Genomic DNA, 24,027 nt, shown 5'->3' on the forward strand with positions numbered 1-24,027 from the left:
TATAAATATTGGTGGATAAAAAAAAAAAAACAAATTACGGAAGTAGACAAATCATTTACTATTACTACTTTATTGTGATAAAAATTCAATCATCAGAGATTTCACAGTAGTTACATCATTTGGAAAGCTTCTTTCGGAATATAATTTATTTTATTTATTAGAATATTATTCCAACTTTATGAATTTAAAGACAAATTAATAGAATTTATGAACGATATTATGTATCGACGACAGTGATGGATGGGCTGCTGAGAGATATAGCCTGGTAGTTTATCGGATATATAATACATTTTGTAAGAGATCGTATCAATCAGCAAATTATAGCTTTTGATAAATATTTACAACCCGCTGTGCCGTTTGCCCTTTCTCGACCGCCACGAGTTTCGGCCCCTTTCACCTTGTTCGGATCGACTCCTTAGGAGATTAACATTGTTCGCAGTATTTATTAATTATCATTTTCTGTTTAATACAAAGTATTTGAAGTAATATAATTAATTGCGTAATAAAAAATCTTTCTATCCTTAAATATTGATATTAAGTAATAGTTTAAGATGGGGTAACACGAGCTTATTGATTTGTAATGTACAAAGTATTTTTGATACAAAGGAAAACATGCATTGATCTCTTTTTAGTTGATTTTTGCGTTATATCGAAGGTAATTGAGAGAAGTTGGGGTTCATTTTATATACGATTCATATCCCATAGAACAGAGGTTCCCAAACATTTTTCTTGGGCTAAAAAAATTCATAGCACCCTTGTTGGGCTAGAAAAAAATCGTGACACCCCTGTCAAACTAGAAAAAAATTGGGGTACAATTACCGTTAACCAAATATTGGAATGCAATCTCTCTATATTTACTATTTTATATTTTTTAAAATATTTTGAGAAAATTAGAGTACTTGGAACTACTACCCTAGAACAAGGTTTTACGAATTTCCGTTGTGTATATATTATATTTAAATAAATAGGTTGTAAATATATAAGTACATAACCTATTTCAGCTAATTTGATCCTGATGTGACTGCTGGAGGTTTCAAATCTTAGCGAGGAAAAAATAGATACATACACACATGAAATTTTTATCCTTACTAAGCAGAACAATATTATAAAAGTAAGGGCGTATTTCAGTCACAATTTCATCCGTTGTAAATGTTTTCCATGATTTTTAAGATTTAGCGAGGAGTCTACAATTCTAATTGAGATTGAGGGTTGAAAATTGATATTTGAATTTGAGTTGGCATTCTGGAGCGCCTTTTGTTGATCCTAGTTATTTTTTCCCCAACCTCTCATGTTCAAAATTTAAGTTAAATAGGCGAAGAATATTAGTAAGAATTCAATAGTAAGTAGGGTGCCACGACCACTTTGAGTCTGTGGGTGATTTGTTTCTGAGAGTCCCTCTCATAGAAAAAAAAACAACACTTTTAACTTATAAAACTATATATTTTTAGATTACTAACTTAATATATTTATTAATTGATTGTTTGAGAGTGGTTTATATTAAAAATTACACCAACTACAATGATCCAATTTTCTCTCAACAGTTTATTTTAAACCTTCTATGTTTCGGCCCTCAGGCCATTATCGAGATAACATAATGATAAAAAAATTATTATCACATTATTTCCTCATAAAAATAAAGTTTTGAACATACCTCAATCATTGAATAGTAAGAATTCATTTAAAAATGTCATTCTCATGCAGGCTAAATTGCACTTGTCTTATAATCTTCAAAATAAATATTAAATTAATATCATAACAGTTTCATTTAAATTTTATAAACGGCTATTCACTTAAAAACCACACAATCTTTTTTTATATTTTTTCACATTAAGAATACTAACAATAAAAACTACCTTCAACAGATTAGGACTGATATAACTTAAATAACTGAGCTTAATTTACTTAGAATTAAAATAACATTATTTTTTGCTTATAATTTAACATTATTTAAACAAATAATTATTAATGTTTTATAATATATATATTTTTGCACTCACACACATTTTTGTTTTGGAGGTGTTATTGTGGAGGAAGAGGGTGGATTTAAAAAAATACATTTTTTTGTTTTTTAAAAGGTTTGTAAATTATTTATTTATTTTTTTGGAGTTGAGTGTCTCCCAAATGTTCAGGTTAGAGCGTTAAGGGTACGTTTCACTGTATATATTACATATATATAGTGTGTGTGTGTTGTACAAGTAAATATATGGTATACGGTTTATATATGGTTGATTCTTAAGCTTTCTTTGAACCTATACTCGGGAAGAGGGTAAGGAACGACATGACAAAGAGACAAGACAGATTTCATACCTCATTAGAAGGAGGCTAGTGATAGCTATACCTTGCCCTGGCTTTGCTCTATTTGTACCAATTGTCATTGGGATAAAAAACCCTTATAAAGATCTATCTCGAAGGCGATGTGACTATTTCTCTCGCTCGTCACAGGGCACTTTTTTATATGGGCCGGTCCGGAGCTGAATCTAAAATAAGAAGGCACAAAGCAGAGATTTATTAAGGTCCTTGGCTAGAGGCACATCTGCTCGACGTGATAAAGGCAGTTACAACCGTTCCAACACTCCGGTTTGTTTTATTCCAATCGTTTATTCAAATTCCCCATCCTCTATTCCATCTTTATTATCGAGTTCTCTAATCGATTTCCTCCTGACTCGGGTATCGTGTGGGCTTTTATCCTTAGTTTGGTGTAACCTCGGCGATATTTTCAGGATCGTTCTGTGTTCCAATCTCTTAATGTCTTGCTGACAGGTATAAGCTTAATCTTAAAAAAAAATACAGATTTATATTTATATTTATTTTATTATTATTATATTTTTATATGGGTGAAAACCTTTTTTGTTTTCGTTGTTTGATGTTGCTTTTTTAGGAAATAGCTCATTTCTCGGAATCTAAAATTACAAACTTTGAAAATTGAATGTTTTCAGAAATAATAAAAGGCAAGTTGACTTTTTTAGTCAGCGAAAAAGATATTAACGTGATAATTCACGATTATCACAGTCTCTAGAGAATTATCAATTTCTCAATATCTCCAAAACCGTGTTCTTTTGGTTTTTGTACTATTTAAATATTTAAAATCATGCAAAAATTATAGACATGGTAAAAAACAACACAAGATATAACATTTAGCAACCTATTTCATATATTCGTTTATTATTATTTTCATAATAATGTATTTTGTTAATTGAATCCATATATACATTCAGAATGCAATAAGGTTTAAGTGAAGGCAAAAAAACAAATTAGATTTCAAAATAGAATTTTTTCAAAATATTCTTATATGAATATTTCATTATTAGTATATAAATCTACGACCATGATGTTGAAGGTTTTAAAAAATAAAACGGAAGATTATAAAAGTATCCTACAAAACGATGTAGGAGATGGTGTATGTCTATCATATACATTAATTTCTTTTAAATTTAATCATATTATTGATTTCTTTTTGGACTTAAGAGGTAACATGGCTTCAGCGAAAAGATTCTGAGTATTTTTTAAATTCAAAACAAATGTAATATAATATAATATACTTACTGAAATAAAGTTAGATATTTTAAACTATAAAAACGATTTCGTTAAAAAAAAAATAGTAATAATAAATAAATTATTTCAGTTTAATAAACTATGCTATTCTGTATGAATGTTTAGTTAAATTTTAATAACTAATATCATAAAGAGAATATACATCAAGGGACAATATTACTCCAGATAAAATTTGTAAATAATTAACCAAACAAATTTTGAAAAAAAATTAACGTATAATAGTTTCACCTTGAATGATGAATATATATAATAAAAAAATAGTTCAGAACACGCTTAATTTTATAATCTCTTAATTATTTAATGTAACATGTATATTGTAATATTACCGATCATCTTAGGAAATTATATGGAGTGTACTGTACAATACATAAAACAGCTTACAATAATGATTTATACATTAATCAAATAAATACTTATTCGATATATCAATGTTGTACAATTATCATAGCGAGCTGTCAAAGATATCAGACATCGATGGTAGCGGAGATAGTCGCGGTACCCTCAAACGGATCATGGAGAGATGAGAGGATGAAATTACCATTAATTGCCCCGCTGCGGTTTTTCCTCTTCTGAGTGTTTGGACAGGCTATAATATAAATAAAGAAAGAAGATATAAAGCGACACGGATAGAAGAAAGATGAGGAATTAATCGAAGAAAGAATAAGAAGAATGGAATATCTGGATATAAATAAAAGATGGAGGTCGGGGACAAAGACTGAGGAGGAATGCTACGGATAGGCAAGGTGTGATAAAAACCTGATTTCGTTAATGAAGACTTGACCAAAGGAAACGGCGTCACCTCTTGTATACTTACCGCCTTTTGACATAGCTCTGTCCTTTTGCACTCTACCATTTTGGGATTGTTTTTTTGCACCTCCAAAAAATGTCCTTCCGCGGATGAATCTCAGCTATCTTCACTTCTTCACGACACTCCTTTTGTTTATTTTATCGTTCTTTCCACGCTTACCTCTATTTCTTTTTTCCGCGATGTTATCACAACAACAGATGAATTATACATTAAGTAAATTTGAAGAAATTAAAATTTCATCATTCCATCAGTTTCGATGGAACAAATTATCAAAAGAATAAATTTTAAAAAAATTCTGTAACATTTGAAATGAAAAATATTATAGAAAGAATTCAGTAATTTTCAATTTAAAAAAGTTCATTTTATTATACTGCTTCATTATTTATTTTATGATTCTTTAAACATAGATTTTAGTAATAATTTAAGCACAAAGGAAAATTTAGGTGTATTAATTTAAGTAATATCCTATCTTAATAATTTATTTTATTTTATTTTTGTGTTCAATTTATTTTAGAAGTTATTATATTTTTCTTCATTAAGTGGGAAAATAGTATTTTGTTTCTATTTTTAATTCTTGTATACTTACATGACCACAACATTATATATTACATGAATGAACGGGCACAACCTCTGAATTTAATATTAGAATTAAGGAAAATCTCATCAAGATAATAATACAAATAAAATAAATTAATATTTGGTGATAGTTGATTGTATTATACATTTTTGGTGACTTAAAGCCAAGAAAGCATTGTGTCATATTGATATTATCAATATACATATATCTCTCATTGACACGAAAAACAAGATAGAAAAATCAATAAGCGGAATCTCGTATATACAATAAAATGTAAACAGTGTAACGACAAACATACAAGATCGCAAAAATGTCAACTTAAAAATATCCTTATTAATCTTCAATGTTGGAGCAGATCAACTCAGTTTTCTTCCAGACAATTTTGGTTTCTTATTTATTCACCACAACCAACATTTTCTTTTATAATCCTTGAAGCTTTCCTCCGACGTACTTGGAGGACTCCACGTGTACTCGGAACTCCTAATAACAGAGCCTGTTCGGGGAGGCTCGCCGATGATCCCCATTAGGGAGGATATGCTGACAGGAGAGTGAAGGTCTCCAGCTCTATAATTACAAGAACTGGTGTATAATGGCCGAGAGTACTAATCACACACATCACATTTCCACCTCGACCGCTAATAGATTGTCTTCCCTCGGCGATTATAATGTTTAATTACCAAATGATATGAAGCACCAACAACAACAGGTTGTTTCTCGTGTCTGGCGTGCGGGGGCTTGGTATGGTGTAGGCTGTAGGTTCGACGAGGGTGCTCGAAAGAGTCGAGATCTTAAAAGGGAATTGTATGAAATGAGAAAATGAGCATTGCGGGTTCGAAATAAACAAGAAATATTCTCTGAATCATCAGAGTGACGTATTGCATCTTTAAAAATAAATTAGCTCAAGACAGAAAATAATGCCAGAATTCTCTATGAATTATTAAAATTAATAAATTCCAATATGATATAACTATAATAAATATACAATTGCGATAGTATATTATATTTAATTATAACTCACGAATTTCAACTTCACGAATATGGTATTTTTAGATTAAAATATCACGACAACACGGTGTAATATACAAAATAGTAAAACCGTATTGTTGTTTAGAGATGGTGACATAGCCAATTAATATAATGTATACTAGATACTAAGAAATTTATACGAAAAAAAGAATTAAAAATCGACAATGAGGCTTATTCAATTTTTTTTTTTTTTTACCACGCTACTCACAGAATATTAGAACCATAAAAATCAGATAATTATTATCCTTAAACACATTATATTTAAACTAAAACAATTATATATAAAAAGTGCTAATAACGTTTTCAGCATAAACAAACGGACGGACACTTTTTATAAAACAAAATTATTTTTTAGCAACGATTCATCCATAATAGTATAATGGTATAATAGTGATCGCTTATCATTTATATGTTTTCGAAGATGCAACAAAGAAAAATTTTATTTTAATATTGGGCTCACTCCTATCGATTTATTTTAGGATTTCAGATTTCTTCTTCTGGACAAACGACTGACATGGAATCCTCATGCAAGGCTGAAAAGACAGAAAACTGCTCATCGATTCTGACTATTACAATATTTACTGGAGAAACGGTGTAAACTTCCAATCCATTACAAAAGACTGATCTTTATGACTATTATAAGGCCTATGGCCTATCTGGCTTTCGGGGTTCTCTAAACCATCGAATTCCTCCCGAATCCAATCCCCACAGTCCAAAATCCTAAAATCCTTAATACTCCTTCCTTGTCACAAATCAAGTCATCCATCAGGACCTCAATGTTCCATATGTTGCCAATTTGACCAAAACTAGATACCAATCCTTCTATCCTAAACTTCCCAACCACCCAAACCCACTCGTTTCTAACATGGCTTCTCGTTCATACCTAGGCGTCTGAAAGGCAAATGGCCTCGAGATCTTCTCTAGAAATGTCATTGTAGTTTTGTCAATGGGTAGATTCTCCAAATGTGTGTATCATGTCATTATATCACTTACAACAAATTTGCTTGTTGTATATATTTTATAAAGTTGTAAATAACAATAAATAAATTAAAAAAAAAATTATTTCTTCAATATTGATATATTTTTGATATTGTTGTAGTTGAAAACTACTATGTAAATTAAATTTAATATTTCGAATTTATATGTTAAACAGAGGAAAAGTTAAATAAAACCCGAATATGTGCAATCTAACAAACGACAACAGTTTCATTTACCACAGGGTTGTTCCAAAATGATTCAAAACTATCTCAGGTGAAGTAATGGATTTGGAACGGAAAAACCATACTGTACATTCTTCTACCACTGTAATAATAATTTTAACACGTGTTTAAACAAACCTTTCATTGTTGTATTATAGATTATGCCTCTTTATACGGTGTTAGTCAATCGGTGATTAAACCATTTCCCTAGATACAGACCGAACTATAAACAATTAACCGTTGTTGATAATTACGGCGTGAGATAGATCTAGATTTGGGAGGCAGCCGATCCGTCAACATGTCCACATGGCTCCTAATTATATGCTTGTAATTCGAAGCCGAGCCGTTTAGCGCTGTAATGGCTAATATTTCATTGTCAGTTGGGTACCTGCCCTTCAAGGTCGCCAGCGCTTCGGGCCTCAACTGTCTTCAGTCTAATTTAAATTTCGTCTCGATTTTAATTTACTAATGGAGTTTTAATTCGTTTACTTATTAATTAAAAATTAATACTATAACACAACTACGACACTCAGGTGAAAAAAGAATCACTTAGTTGTATATAGTCTAGATGTCATGGAGGCATGATTCGTACTTGGTTTATGTCCCTTTTTGGTATGTTAATGTGAGATGTGTCTTATTTTTCTTCGTGCATTGGATATTTTAACTTCATATAATCAAATCGCCTTAACTGGCTTTCATCGACTATTTCTTTGCCGGTAGTTTTATACACTCAAGACTTCTCTTATTGAAATCTTCCAATTGTATTCTAATATTTTTTGAAATACACAACTTTTTTGTCACTCACTATCTCTCAGGTATTAGCACTATTTTGACAACTTTTTTTCTTTTTTTTTGTAGCTCTGGCCCATCACAGCATAAAACTAAACCACGAATTCAATTTTGAAAACCCAAAAATAATAGATACAGCACAAAATACAAACAGTAAAAACAGAAGATATCTAGAAGCTATATACATAACAAAAAACATACAAAACACAGTAAACTATATAACTGACTCTAAACACTTAAATACACATTACGCAGATATTATAGATAGACTTAAAATAAAAACATAAAAATCAGATGAAATAAACAGGTTTATGTAAAAAATAAAAAATCACTAAGTTAATATTAAATACAAAACAGGACTTATAAAAAACAGGGAGGTAACCAAACAGCCCACTGGACATGAGATAAGGTCCAAAGAGGTAGTAAGAAATGTAGAGTGATGGCTGTGCCAGAAAGAAGTGAAGATTCACAAATGATTGACATGATTTCCCATATGAAATCATGAGGTGATTATTATTGTATAAATTAAAATATATAACGATGAAGATTGGTGTTATGTTAGTTTTATTATTGTTATAGGTTTTTATAGTGCATGAATATGGACAGTGGTTCCAAAACGTTGTACAATATCATGAATAAATAATAAATATTCATACAAAAATGGAAGTGATTAACCTCAAAAAATTTTAAAAGAATTTCTTTTTTTTTATTTTGTACGGATAATTTAAATCGTTGCATTAAAGGTGGAAAGAGAAAAAGATAGATTTTTTAACTATCATTAAATGATTTTTAAAGATGGAAAATTAATGCTTTATATGCTTATATAGGATATATGCTTATATACCATGTATTGATTTTGGTTTTAAATTTATTTATAAACATTTAGTAAATGAATCGTTTTTGGAAATGGTGATATTAAACTTTAGAAATAGTAAGGAAAAAAAAAATTAAATTATCTCAAAAATCAAGTAAGGAGTTTCCCATTTTTGTTTTCACTTTCAGTTTTTTTTTCATATTATTTTTATTAATTTAAACTGAAACATTTCTCTAATATCAATTTTAGTGATTAAAAAAATAAATTTAGTGATTAAAAAAAAATTCTTACAATTTTGAGTAAATTATATTATATAAAAAAACAAGCAACATTTTGATTCATTTCAAGATGAAATAAATCAGTGATAAGAAAGTTTAAATAATAAAATTAAAAAGTTGATTTAACATGAAGAAAGAGAAAAATGAATAAAATAAATAATAAATAGTAAAAATCATATAGTAAATAAAAAGAAAATAGACTGAGATTTACATTAATCAAAATGAAGATAAGCTAATATAAATTTAGCAATGAAGGAAGGATATGATAAAGAAATTAATAAAAGCATAAAGTAGGGACTGAATGAAATTATAAATAAATATAAAACATTAATATTTACCTAGTAATTGTCAGTTTATTTAGCTTTGTCTACTATTGGTGATGATACAAACTTTATTTTGATTTTAAGTTGATAATACAGTTGCTGCTCCAATAACTACTAACCTTATATTTTATTCTCAAAGCCCTTTTACTGGTTGTACCAAACATAGTTCTCAAATCACTTTTAGACCTGAAACATCATGTCATGAAAAATGACATTTTCTTATCCTGCTTGAGCTTAGTTACTCAATATCCTAATACTTTAGTATTATTTAAATTTTTGGACCCATTTTTTAAAAAATACAATGACTTTAATTAAATATATTTCTATTTTAACTACACCCATCAGCCAGCCGAACTCATACCATATAGTTGCTATAGATAGTGTGAGTTCGGCGCCCAAGTTTCCCGAAGGGTTTTATACCCTTAAGTTGTGCTGGAAGGAGAGCCGTCCACAATCTGATCCAGATAATCCTCCAGCCATGTCAATATTATTTTTCAATCCTGGAGATTCTCCCCCCTTCCTCCGGGTTGTGTAAACTTCATACGTCTATATAGATATATAGATATATATATATGTGGTATATATGGGGGTATATGTTTAATAAACATATATAGGTCCTATAAGCAATAACCGCTCCCCAGGCTGGAGATTATCTATCTTATCCCTTTTTGGGGGGCCGCCCTGGGGCGTGGATTTGCGCCCTTTCCCAACACAAAGTGCTTTTAAGGACTGTTGCCTAGCAACACTCCCATCACTTTAGGGTTTCGCTGTCGATTCTTGTCTTCCTATCGAAATTGTACTTGTTTTTCTACCACTTTTTAGTAATTGTTAATCAGGAAAAATCTGAAGAATATTTGACTTATTAACAAAATAAAGTTTGTGCCATTTTGTTGTATTTTACTGAGAGAAAAAGTGTTCAAATTCAATATGTGTAGAGTTAGCAACACTCATGGTGCAAAATAATGCATAATACAGTTTTTTTTTGGGTTTATACTGCATAAATTATCCTTATTAAAGGATCATTGAACCCAAAGTACAATTCCGATACCACCTTATCTCTGTCAACATGCATCTGTCCAATGACGCCCGTCGAAGCGCAAATCCACAAGATCAGGCTTGACGTAATCCTCCCACATTCTGTTCAGTCTACGCCTCGAACGTTTACCCTACGGATTAGTTTTTATTAATTTTTTAGGGTTCCGCTCGTTTTTTTTCCTTACAGTCATACACATTATGCTATCATCTGAATTATATTTACCAGGCGCAATTTCCGCAAATCAGCGTTGTATATAGTCGTTTAAAGTCTCCAGTGAATTCATCCTTCTTCGGTCCGAACATTAGGAAGAATAATTGTTTTATTCTATAAGTCTAAGTTTCTGGAGAGAAGGCGAGGTCCGAGTAATTTCGACATTAAAAAAACAAGTATTTTCCACCTTTAACTTTCAATTAGAGTACTTCTTTAACTGCATAAACCCACCTCTTTATTAAGAAATGAACTTATATGTTTTATGGTATTCTTCGCAAAGAGGCAAGTGCTTTCTTAGTTCTGCCTAAATTATTTTAGATTTACTAATCGTAAACTTGTCATTGATAAGACATAAAATGACAAGGTACAAAATACATTACTTAAACAGTATAAACTAAACAATGTTCAATTACATTCTAAATCCTTTTGAGAAACCGATAAGAAATATTAGACATTTCATAAAATTGGTTTCCTGTCTTTTGTCTATAAAGAATCTTTAATTGAAACATTTTCTCCTCTTTGTACTTTCAGTTCTTATTTTTATTGCGAATATTCATAATTTATCCTAAAATATATTTCGGATTCAATATGATCAGTCTTATCTTTCTTCTACAACCAAATATTACATACCAGACAAACCTTTCGTTACGTTGGTATGTATTATTCTCCAACTGAGATTCACAAGGCTGTTAAGGGGATGAATTGAATAAAGTAAAATAGAGATTAATGTTTAAAGGAATAACAACCTAAACTGTTGCTGACAGAAAAACAACAACACAGGCTGGTCAGTTGACAGAGATTGGACGAGAGGAACAGAAACGCCAACCTCGGTGTCGAGGCATGAATATTTCATGACCGCGCTCAAACAGAGAACAGATATTGTTGTAGCTTAACAATAAATTGTTCGATACTGAATTAACAATTGTTGCTTTGCTCAACAACAATTGTTGAATGCCGCCTAACCACCCTCTCCAGTATGTGATGATCTATCGTATTTTTCCTTGGGCCCTTTTTTAATACGGCAATTTACATAATTGCCTTCAGCCGTTCGTGGATTTGCATTCTGACTCGGAAGGAGTGCAGGGAGTATCGATTCTTGTACTCGATCCAGATATGCACCTAGTATCGATGTCCTTATTATATGCGATTGATTCACATTTACAACCTCAGATATTATCATTCGTTTGTAATAAACTTCATTGGAGCATAACTGTAACCTTATTATATTATGTATGATTCTCGTTAGAGCATTCCTTAACGTGATAGTTGCTCATTATAGCCACGGATGTTCGATGGTAAGCGGAAATTGAGATTTGAGTTGCATCTTACTCAATAACATTTACTCAAAGAGTTACTACACTTTAAAACCAATACCAGTGTATCTTTGATTAAGAAATTGGAGTTTATTAAAACAGAAAAATATTATTTTTTGTAACCGGAAAACTTAAAATATTTTATTATTCATTTGTAATAACAACAAGACTAATATCCTAATATAATAATAGAGTACGCTTTGAATGCAACAAATAACTAATAACAAAATTAAATGCATCCATAAATTAAATAATTAAGTTAATTTCAAATATAAAAGTACTTTAGAGGATAAAAACAATTTAACATACACGAAAGTTATTTAAAACACAAGATACACATATGAACTTAAAAAAAACATATAAACCTTTATAGCACTAGAAACATATACAATCAATTTTAAGTATTTGTACTTCAGAAAAATTAATTGCAGAGTAATTAAAAATCAACTTGTATTTTTTTTTAAAAGTAGGTAAAGCTTATAAAAAAAATTGCAACAGCATTTTCTTTACTTCGACTTCTATTCCTTCAAATTTGTTGGGAAATTTTAAATTGACAACACTCCTTCGCACAATATTGTTCGACAAACCACTATTTGTGTAATAAAAACTGCACCTAATTCATAATATTTGCTTTAAAATAAAAATTTTAATATCTAGATTTTCAAATATTCGGTTCAAAACAATCAAAAATTTGCCGATGATTAAAAATAAAATTGATTAGTTACACAATTAGTCATATACTATTTTTATAAAAACTTATAAGTATGCTTTACGTTGGAATGTGTTGAATAATTATTTACGAAAATTTTTTTTCGCTCTAATACTAATGAAATAAAAATTAAAACATAAAAGTTTGTGTTAAAGAATGGTTTATAACGATACAACAATCTAGTAGAAAAATGAAACTTAAATTGCAGAGAATTAAGAGTGTATTTTTCTATTAAAAAAAAGTAATATATTTTTTACAATAATATTAGAATTAATTATGCTTTGAATTTTAATTTATGTTATATAAAAAACATAGAAAACAAGATTTATCTAACCAAGTTAATTGTTAATTTGTTTTTTATTAGTTATTTATTTTAAACTATTCATATAATTTTAGTGCTAAATTACGCTATCGTGCTGTATTATTAATCAGTTGAAAAAATATTGGTTGATAATTTTATCTAGTGCAAGACCTAATCAGTTGGACACTATCGATTGCAAGCTCATTACGATTTAAGAATCCAACCAATGGCCTGATCGGACACAGATCTACCATTAAGTGAACAGTTTGCTGAGCAATCAATGTAATGAAGCCCCTGATTGGCTGGTAGTTAATGGTACAAACGATAGCTAACTGTTAATTGACTCATCAGCATACAATGGAGGGGGTGTGGTCGGGAGAGATCGGGCGTCCTCGGGCTCTGGCCCCGCCCACCCCCCCACTACCGCCAGCACAGAGGTTCTCTTTAATTGAAACGTTAGACCTCGCTGCCTCGTTAGCGAACGCTCGTTCAAATGCCAGCTGCGAGTGCTGCGCTCTGCCTCTTAGCAGCTCATTTACACTTAGGGCGCTAACTACCTCCCCCACGCCTCCTTCGATGATCCATTTCTCCTTTAACTTGACAGATTAATATTTTCAACTCTTATTTATAACTCCACTTAGATTTTTTCTGATCTCGTTTATATGATAATCTTTATTACACCTCTGTTCAAGGAAAAAAATCAAATAATTCCTTTTATTTACTTAGTTATTTATATATATAGGTATAAGGTTAATGCTGTATAAATCAGAAAAATAGACTTACAGAGTTTTTATCAACCTCTCTAAATAGTTCTTTCAGTCAAATGTTAAGAAACTAAGATGGAGTGTTTTTTGTTGGTTTTTAATTTGTAAAACAAATTGATTGGTTGTTTTCATTATAAGTCACTTGTATATCTAAGAAACTTTGCAGTGCAACTATGAATAGAAAAGCACTTCTACATATTTGTCACGTTATGGCAATTTCGCGTAAGCCCAAATGTGTGAATAGGTGATTTGGATTGACTGGTAAAAGTTAGCCTGGATTTGTGTCCGACCGGTTTTTGGGCACAAATCAGAAGACCGTTTAGGCGTGCGCGTTTGAGCTGCATCAGTACGTTTGTTCTATATCAGAACTGCCGACAGATAAATATTTGTACTATCCGTATTTTAATCAATTAAAAAAATTCCTCGACCCTCGAAATAAATTATTTGATCATCAGAATGCAAATAATAATCAATAATCTAATTAAAAATTGTATATTTCAAACTTTTATCAATTTAAATCTTTTCACTTCACTTTAGCTAATGTTTATAAAGACATTGTATATCTTGCTGATTAAATTAACAAGTATATGATAAATATTCTAGAATGAAAGTTGACTTTATAGGTTAATCAATACTGTTTCTTTGAATCATAATCGTCTACAAGTCGTACGTTCGGGTTATTTAGCTCTCTTGAACAAGGAAAAGTGTGGATACCGATGTATGTTAGTCTTTTTGTTTAAATTTATAGTAATTGTGACTGTAACAAGGTTTACAGTTTAAAATTTTGGATATAGTTAGTATTGCACATGATGAAGTAGGAACTGCATCAAAAAACAAGAAAAACTCAGGTTTTAATGTAATAAAAAATATATTTCAGCGTACTATTTTTGAAGTAAAGAGGTTGGGAAAACATTCACATTTAATAAAAACAACCGGATATATCCTATAGGCAGTGAGACTACCGAAAACGGTTGGTGTTAGATAGAGGCAGTTTTGAAAATGATGTGTCCATTTTGTTAGGGCCCCAGCTTTCTCCCTTTGATTTTTCTTGGGATATGGCTATATATTGAAGTCTGGAAAATATGGATTGGAAGATTCAAATTGTAATAATTTCGATTAAAAATTTATATAATAAATATTGCGTTTTTCTTGTAATTAAGATATATAAGGTCCACATATCTACTTAATCGAATAAAATAATTAAAATATTCCATGTATAGCCATTTCTAACTATTGAGTAGCTTTCCTGCTATTTCTGAAAACTAATCTATTTTGTTTCTAATCTCTATCAACTGAAAATATTTTTGAAATCTAATAATTAACTTGTTATTTAACTAAAACTTTTAATTAAAATTCCTGCAGTAGACAGTTCCTGCCATTATATGAAATGAAATAACAGAAACTGTCGACAGAAGAAGTAGTTTGTAAAAGTTAAATAAATCAACAAGAAAATTAATAAGTAATAGACATAAACTAAAGTACAAATGAAAGGGTTGTCAAGTTTCCTGTAAATGAAACGTTGCAAGATCAATCTTATATTTAATTCATGTGCACCAATTACATGTCAGTCGTCATCATGCTGACAACTTGATTGAAAAATGTTCCAGTTTTATTGCAAGCTTGAATAGCGTATAATTGTTTATTCCTCATAAAATATATTTCTAATAAATTAGTAAGTATCAAAATGATTTAAAGTAATCTTTTTTATTGTATTATATTTTAATTAACGGTTAGCGAGACGTCCTGATAGTTATTTAAAAAATAGGTTAATAATTAATATTTAATATAGGTATTTATCCATCCTTGCCATCCATATTTGGGTGACAGGGCATGGTTTGGTATTTCCTGGACAGAATGTTGATATTTTAAATAGTATGATTAAGATGATTTATTTTATTTTTAATCCTCTAATTTAGTATTTTTCTATTATTCATTATATGTATATATTTTTTCCTTATTATTACTACTGCAATGCGGTGTATAAGGTGAGATTTTGTAACGAATGGATCTCTAAAATGTTAATAAATACCGAACCGAAAGGTAAACGTTCAAGGTGTAAACCGAAACGTAGATGGGATGATTGCTTTAAAACTGATTTAGTTGTTTTGGGTCTAATGAAGCGTCACTGGTCAGATGTAAACGTGTAAATAGAAAACAATTGGTGGTATCTGCATCGAACCTTCGTGTTCGCTTTATTATTATCCATTTTAGTTTTTACTTATTCGGTTTTTTATATATATTTATTATATTTCTCTTCATCTATTTTGTACATATGGTTTAATTCGGTGCTTAGAGCCTTAATGAATAGATCAGTACTTATTTTATTATTTAAATGCAATTTTAATATTTATAAGAAAAAAATTAAGATATTTAAAAGTTAATTTGTTCTGAATAAAGTGGGTAATCCTTAGGGATAAAAGTACAGCGAGAGTTGTCTTGTCATTTTTTAGTGCTGACATTGGCTTGTAAAAGGAGAGATACATATCGTGATTATTAGTGGAAATTTATTTATTATTATTTTTAATTGATTCGTAATGTAAATTATTATATTGGCAACTCGTTAATTTAATTATAATAAATGTGATCTACTTTCGTTAAAACAAACCATAGCTGTTCACTTCGATATATTTTATAACTCGCGATTTTTTACCTTGTTATATTAAACTATTTTAATTGGGTAGCATATGACGACTTCTGCTCGCTAAGCTCTCTCAGCTCGCTCAAAAGGAATAAACAGACTTCTAACGGATCCTGTTCAGATCAGACCAATGTTTGGATAAATACGACTGAAGTGGTGACAGCTTATATTCAACAACAGAAATATAGTTGAGGAGGTCTTATACGTATGTTAATGTTTTTTTCAAATGAAAGATTGACCGAGAAGCTCTTTTTCATATTCTACTGAAATTGGTTTTGATCGGGACGACAATTTGGGACCAAATTTGTTTAGTAGTGAACATCCAACTTAAAAGGTCTATAAATCAGTGACTAGAAACAAGGTACAAAATAATTTATGTGAAGATATTCGGAATAAATAATTTTTAATTCCGGTACAAAACAAATTAATTATTTATTTATAAACTTATTTGTAATTTCATATCTATTTTATTTCACTGATCACATTTTATTGTTATAACCAATAAAGTATGGATTGTCGTAATTTTTATCCGGCGTTCAGAATTTAAATAACAATATAAAGATAAGTGAAGATAATTTAAAATAGTAAGGTGGGTTCCTCAATAAACTAGGTAAGCAAAAAAGGGAAAGAAAAAAAAACAACTAAATTCGCTTTAAATGTTAAATAGATGTAAAATGGTGAAATAAACGGCTATAATCGGAAGGATTACAACGGAATTTAATTTGTGCGAGGGCCGGAGAGACACTGGAGCCGAGATTAATATCCGGAGGGTGGGAATTATCAAATGAGGGTGGACCGGTGACCATGGCTACCGGCGGTATCGACCAATGGGAGCCGCCCCCGCCGCCGCCGACCAATCAGAGGCCATTTCTTAATGAGTCTCCACCCCCTCTTGTTTGTCTTGGCTATAATAGAAAGCTTTCTAGTGCCTCCCTATTAACCCCCATCACTCTTTCCATTATATAACTAATTTATCCTTGTTCTCCCTTAATTTTTTTTTCTCTCCGCTTTCCTCCCTCTCTCGGCTGTTTTTCTATTTTTCCTCTTCCGAGTTTCCTTCTGAAAATAAATTACCCAACGGGAGGGCCATTTATTCGGGAAATGGGTTCTCGTCCTGTGTACCATTAGGAAACACCCCCTCTTTTCTTCAAATTGGTAGATTTTCTCGTTTAATTGCTAACGCCTCTCACAAATAGCTATAAATTGTAGCTTTGCTAATGTGCATTAAGGCCATTATCTTTTTATCCTTTTAACTACCTAATGTTCTTAGCTAATCTATTTTGAAACGGAAAAAGGTGACAGTTAATTATTGTTTGCTCTCTTCATAAACTTTAAGATTTACAAAACCTCTTATTTTTCATTAAAATACCAATTTTAATATAATCATAGTATTATAAATAATATAATAATAGTTGAGAAATAATATAAAACTGGTAAACAATGAAATTGTAATAATTTGTTATTACTAAAAGCAATCATAAGCACGGTTGAAGTTTCATTTTGTCTTCCTTTCCTATTCAGACCTGTTCATAAAGCAATATAATATATAAAAATACTTCTAAAATATTTTCATTGGACACGAAAATATGGAAGTATTTTTTCTGAACGATTCTAGATACACATTGTTTTAGCTTTCATATTGCGAATTGTAGGTTTGTTATAAAAATATATAATTTGAATTTTTCTCTTATAAATAGAAAACTGAACTTAATATTTTTTTTTAAAGATAAACACTTAAAAATAACTGTGCAAAAACATTAAAACATAATCCATTTAATATTGGACCAATGTAAGATGTAAATGTAGTACTCTCGAAGAACATATAGAATCGTTGAGAAAAACTTTTAATTTTTTTTCTGAAATTCCTTTTCAAATTTTCAATGACCTGACTTAATAAGGTACGTTTAATTAACTAAGCTATACCATTAATATCATCTTTATTATTTATGATAAATTAGTAAGAAAACTATATTATTTTTTATATTATGTTAGAAGTGATTTTGTCCGGAATAATTCAGTAAAATTTAATGTATTACCCATGGCATTAATTTAATCGTCTTATTATATAAAATTAATTTTCTTTTTTATTCTTATAAATAAATAAATTTAATACTATTGAAAACATGTTTCTTCAACTTCTGTTAGTGAGGTTACAGTTACTTTGATTATTTTATAATATTCGGCTCAATATCATTAATCCTTGAAGTTTTTTCTTGTTGCAGATCTGTGGTATATAATAAAAAGCAAAAAATAAATCAATAAAATATAATAAAAACGGAATGAAGTTTTAAAATCCTTTATAAGCCTAATTTGTTTTTTCCTTCTTTCAACAATCTTTTTATTACTTATCTCTTATTATCTTTTAATTTTCTTTTCATTCTCGTCTAATAATTTTTTTTCTCTTTTTCTTCTATATATTCTAAATATTATTTAATTTCTTTTATTTATTGTTTTATAATTATTAATATTACTTTCAATCATAGAATTTATTTGTATCTAAATTATTAGTATAACATCACCTCTTATCATCAAGCTTGGAAAATAATGATATTAGAAATATGATGAACATTGAAGACTGGTATAAGCAAATATCACTATTGCTGTGGATTGCCTTAAATAAAAAAAATATAGGCATAAAATATAATACAATAATTTTTAATACTCGACTAATGACGTTGTTTTTTATGAAAAAAAGCAAATATTCTCTTGTAATACAGATTTTTCCGTTGCCTTAGTCTTAGAAGCGCGGTTCAAGTACGGGAACTTTTTCCAAGACGTTTCCATCAAACAGGTTCGTGGGGCAGAAAAACCAACACCTTCGCTTCATATGGCGTCACGGTGTAGATGTCTTCTTCAAACTGTTACTGACGCTTGGAGAAACAAAAACTGGATGTACAAGAGTTTAACTTAAATTTTCGATTTTGATGAGGTTCGAGTGATTGAGAGAGAGAGAAACAAATCTGGCCAATAAAGACAATTTTTGACCGACTCATATCGCACAAAACTTTGACTTTTGTTTACCATAATTTTCATCGTGAACACATTAAGTATTAATTGAACCGTGAAGAGATAAAGTGGTGAAGTTTTCATCAAATGCAATTGCTATAAAAATAATTTTTATGGGGATTATTTTCATATTATTTAAATATTTATATTAAATAGTTAAATGTACTTGTGACTGAAATGGCTCTGCTAAAAACCGTTATTGCTTGCTAAAATATTCATAGAACATGAACCAAAGTTTTGATTTTATTACCACTCAATGTTTGAATTTTTATATCATTTCTGTGTTCAGCAGTCCAATTTTTAGAATTCGGTTTAACACAATGCTGTATACTTTAAATTGTTTCTATCTATTTTTTTTAAACATTGTTAGTGTTACATAATTGACTGTATTCGTTAAAGAGCTTTGGTACGATGTAATATCACTATTACATACTCATTTTTAAAGATATTGGTTTGAGATGTGTTATTTCTGGTCTACATTGTTTGGGATCTTAGGTTTTAGAGATCTGCTTTGTTAATCTAATACTATAGAGAGATGCTTGGTTGTGGGATGTTATAGAGATTGTACTTACTAAATACAAATATTTATTGGATCATTTCAGTTTTCACTCTTAGTTTAGTTAAAGGGGTGGGGAAGAAAAAAAAGACGATTTTTGAATATATTATTAAATAAAGTTAGAATATGTAATATTTATAATCTATATTTGTATTTCGGTATGAACAAAAAGTTTTTTAGAAATTTATTTACCATTAACTTTGTCTAAGAATTGTGAAAAGTGTAGTAATTTAAATATTCCTGACAACACATACAAAATATATAACTTAGATTTAGTTAATTTAGAAGTATTATTTGGTATGTTATTTTTATCATTTTTGTTTAAAAAAGGGAATCAAAATGGCCTTGAATAAGAAATATATTTTGGTTGTTTGTTTTTCTGAAAGTTTTTATTTTGGGTAAATAATTAAAAATTCTTTTTGAAAGTAATAGTCTGAATGCTCTAATTTAAATTATTTATGCAAGGATAATTATCGGTGTAGTGCATGGCCTATGTTCAAGGTAGTAGTGCGTTATTAAAGAGTATGGGTAATCGCATCCTAATAATTTACAGAGTACTGGCGCTTTATTTTGTTTTCTACTGGAACGAGGAATTATGACGATAAATAAATATCTTAATCGTAAATAACATAACTGATTTAAGTATTACTACATCCGAATCACCTTAACAAGTCGTAACTTTAGGATGTACGAGGGCTAGAGAGGGATTCCAAGAGCAATTTGTCTGCCTTAACCGAACCGATTTACCGTTTAAGAGCTAAGGCCGATAATACAGCCCCAACGGTGGTCAATAAAACGGAAGGAATTAGCTAGAGGGCGCGATAGTATTAGGAGGGCCCACGGGGGAGCTATATCTCGTAAGTGGCTGGTATGAGCCTTTATAGATCAGGGGTTGTATGGTAAGTAGTTCGCCCTCTGATTGGCCCATATAGGGGTGGGTGGGGTCTGCCGCAGCCAATTAAATCGTAGAATGGCTGTTATAAAGCGGAACGCCTATTGGTGCCCAGGGACCATCACGCCCCGTCAATTTTTACAGACCGACCCTCGACTGTAAAACCATAATCCGATCAGGGAACAGATGTGCTAGTGCCTCCCATTATCCTTCTCCCTCGTCCTCATCCATCAACGACCCTCTTGGGGCATCCCCGCTTAACATCCTTTTAATTCGTACGTTGTCCGTTGATGACGCTATTGTCGGGATGTACTGAGCGGCCAACTGCGACGACCTGCCAACACCCGTCGCTTGATGTTAATAGCGAACAGCCGATTGCCAATTTGTATCTCGATTACCGCCTTATGTTTCCAGTTTGAAGTTTTGGATGCTTTATCACGTTTGAGTTACTATTTGGTCTCCGATGGTTTGCACATCAACAGATGTGGCCGATCGATTGATGACTCTATCAAGTATTTGCCTGTATTATAAATATTGTACAACAGTTGAAAAGAAATCACTCCCAAAAGAAAAAAGATTAGCGGACAAAAGAAGAGCGGTAACAATTTTTCCAAGATTGTATTCCTTAAATCTTTATTTTTATTGGAGTGTGATTAGATTTCTCACAGTATTGGAAGTACTTGATATTGATTAATCTTATTTTTCCAAGCTTCTTTGTGCGTTTTGTTGAAGTCCGTAAAGTTTACAGCGAGTGTTTACACTCGGTGGATGATAAACAGTATAGAGGTTGATTTGGATGCTCAATACCCAAATACATGCAATCTTTCCTGGTACTAGGCAATATCAACATAAACTCAACCATGTTGTACAACAGTGCCCTGTTTCATTATAAAGTACAAATTATTAATCTTGTAGATTGTATTTGGTACGATTTCACTGACTTATAGAATTCTGCCAGATCATTTTTTACTTTTAGACTCATGTGATATAACAGTCCCAATCATGAAATAAAATGTATTAGTGCTTTTATATTCATTGTTTGTGTAATCCTTGTCTAATCCTTATTTTAAATTTTTAAAACTTAATACTTTTTTAAAATTAAAAATGTATCAAGGATTAAATTAATTTTAAAACTACCCCAAAAATTACAGTGTTTCTGATTTACAGAGTAGTTCAAAATTACTTGGTGTCAATAATCAAATATGATTGATTTTATAACATTTATATTTATTGTTATTTCATGACTATAAATAGAAAATATCTAACGACATGTTATTTCTGTTGCGCAGGTGAAGGTCTGGTTCCAGAACCGGAGAACCAAGCATAAACGGATGCAGCAGGAGGAGGAAGCGAAGGCCCAGCAACAAGCAGCGGCTAGCAACAAGAACTCGCATCACGTGAACAAATGGAAGCAGGAGACGGCGCAACCAAACAGCGGCCAGCCCCAGGGCAATCCCCAACAACAGCAGCCCAACAGCGCCAACCAGCCCCCGCAGTACCACTCGATACACAGGCACGAGTCGACCAGCGGCGACGAAGCGTAGTGATCGCTGAGTGTCGCCTTTTCAAGATATTGACTTTTGATCTGATTTAGTCATAGTGTTGAATGTCATCTTGACTAGCTTGCTAATCTTGCTGTTCCTAATCAAGAGTAGGATGATCAGCTGTACTCGGCTGATTTAACCAATAATAATTCAATTATTTCTGGTTTCAGGTTTTTAAGGATGTGATCCAAAAAATTGTTTTTCAACATTATGTAATAAAATGTGATTCGAAACTTTTATAAAATAACTGCTTTCGATTACTTCTTGTTTTATAATTGATTAAAAAAAACTTTTAATAATGTACATTAGTTGAAGTAGTGCAGAAACCATTTGTATGCCATCAAGTAAATGCATTTGCATTTGAACACAGTCGCTTCTCTTTAAGGAAATTCTAGTTACCATTTATGATGTACAAACATATAGATATGTATATCCTAAGGGCTGGTTGTTATATGAAAGGCAGTGGTAACTCCTCGTGAGAGAACCAGATGGCACAGCTAATGGTGCCGCTAACGACGACTCGACGAACAAATTGAACGAGTCCTTAGTGATTCGCCTCAGTGGGACATTAGCATAGAGGTCGGAACAGGTGTCTCCCCTAACAATGGGACAAGGGACATCAATCCCGCCCAGTCCCACGGGACATCTCCCGTCCACGACTTTTTTTTTATTCCGGTCCAGATTCCTCACCGGCCGCGGGCGGCTGGCTCTTCATCTCTCGGCCACCTTCTGATTTTTTTTCAACCCTCCAACTCTCTCTCCATCGCTCTTCCTCAGTCTCTCGCTCTCTCCGAAGGTAATTGAGAAGTTATAAACGCATATTCAAACCCAAAAAAAAGGTAAAGAAGTTGTGTCGCTAAATCTACAAAAGGGCCGGAGTCCCGCGTGGTATCTCAGCCCGTTTCTGCATTCATTTTTTTTTCGCTTAAATTAGTTTGTTAAATGTATTATTCAGCAGATCTTTAGTTTATTCGTTTCTATATTTATTTCCTGATAACGTTTCCCATTTGAAGAAAGAAAGAAAAAAAACAAACATGAAAATCCCCCTAATTTGTTGTTTGATCTAGAAAATAGATTTTTTTTACTTTCTATATTCTTAGGTCGTGCAAAACGGTCCCTATGGTAAAACACACACACACACATACACATATATAAATACATTTTGATTTGGACTCACACCTCCGCCATATCCTAAATAAATATTTAAAAAACCGACAATAATATTGTATATTTCCAAATGGTACATACAATTTAAAGTTTAAACTCTACACCATTGTAGATTTTAAACTCCTCATCTTGTAACTTATTCGCAACATTTGCCTTTGGTCATCAGATAAAATTTAAATTCCCGGTTATAAGCGGTCCTCGTTTCTTGGATAGATTTCGTAATGCACAGCGATCATCCTATCTTTGCTCATTGACCCTATCATCGAGTTGTGCCCTTTAAGTATAGTCCGTATTGCACCAACACTACATGACCTGTACTCTACAACCCATATCCTGATCATATCGCTTTTGTCCTTGCAGGAAATCACTATTAACTGTGCAAATCAAATTATTCCGTGCTTCTTATTCATCAGTATACTATTTCCTTTCGCTCTAGGTGTAAAAAAATAAACTATTTTTGCAAATGTCGTCAATGTTGGTCAAAATCCACCACATTTTGATTTTTTCTTATATTGGAATATATAT

The 24,027-nt window shown here is 31.1% G+C and overlaps 1 protein-coding gene across 1 annotated transcript in view; it reads left to right on the forward strand.

Annotated features, from left to right (window-relative positions):
• The window catches only part of LOC106688999 (homeobox protein EMX1), a 136,800-nt gene extending 112,779 nt beyond the window's left edge, over positions 1-24,021 (forward strand). Inside the window, exon 3 of the mRNA XM_014433733.3 lies at positions 22,081-24,021. Coding sequence (XP_014289219.1) covers positions 22,081-22,335 — 255 coding nt within the window. The 3' untranslated portion in view covers positions 22,336-24,021. The remainder of the gene's footprint in view (positions 1-22,080) is intronic.
• The last annotated feature ends 6 nt before the right edge of the window (positions 24,022-24,027 follow it).

The sequence above is a fragment of the Halyomorpha halys genome, unplaced genomic scaffold (genome assembly GCF_000696795.3).
Source record: "Halyomorpha halys isolate HHAL.00 unplaced genomic scaffold, Hhal_1.1 Scaffold1255.1, whole genome shotgun sequence".
NCBI classification, from domain to species: Eukaryota; Metazoa; Arthropoda; class Insecta; order Hemiptera; family Pentatomidae; genus Halyomorpha; species Halyomorpha halys.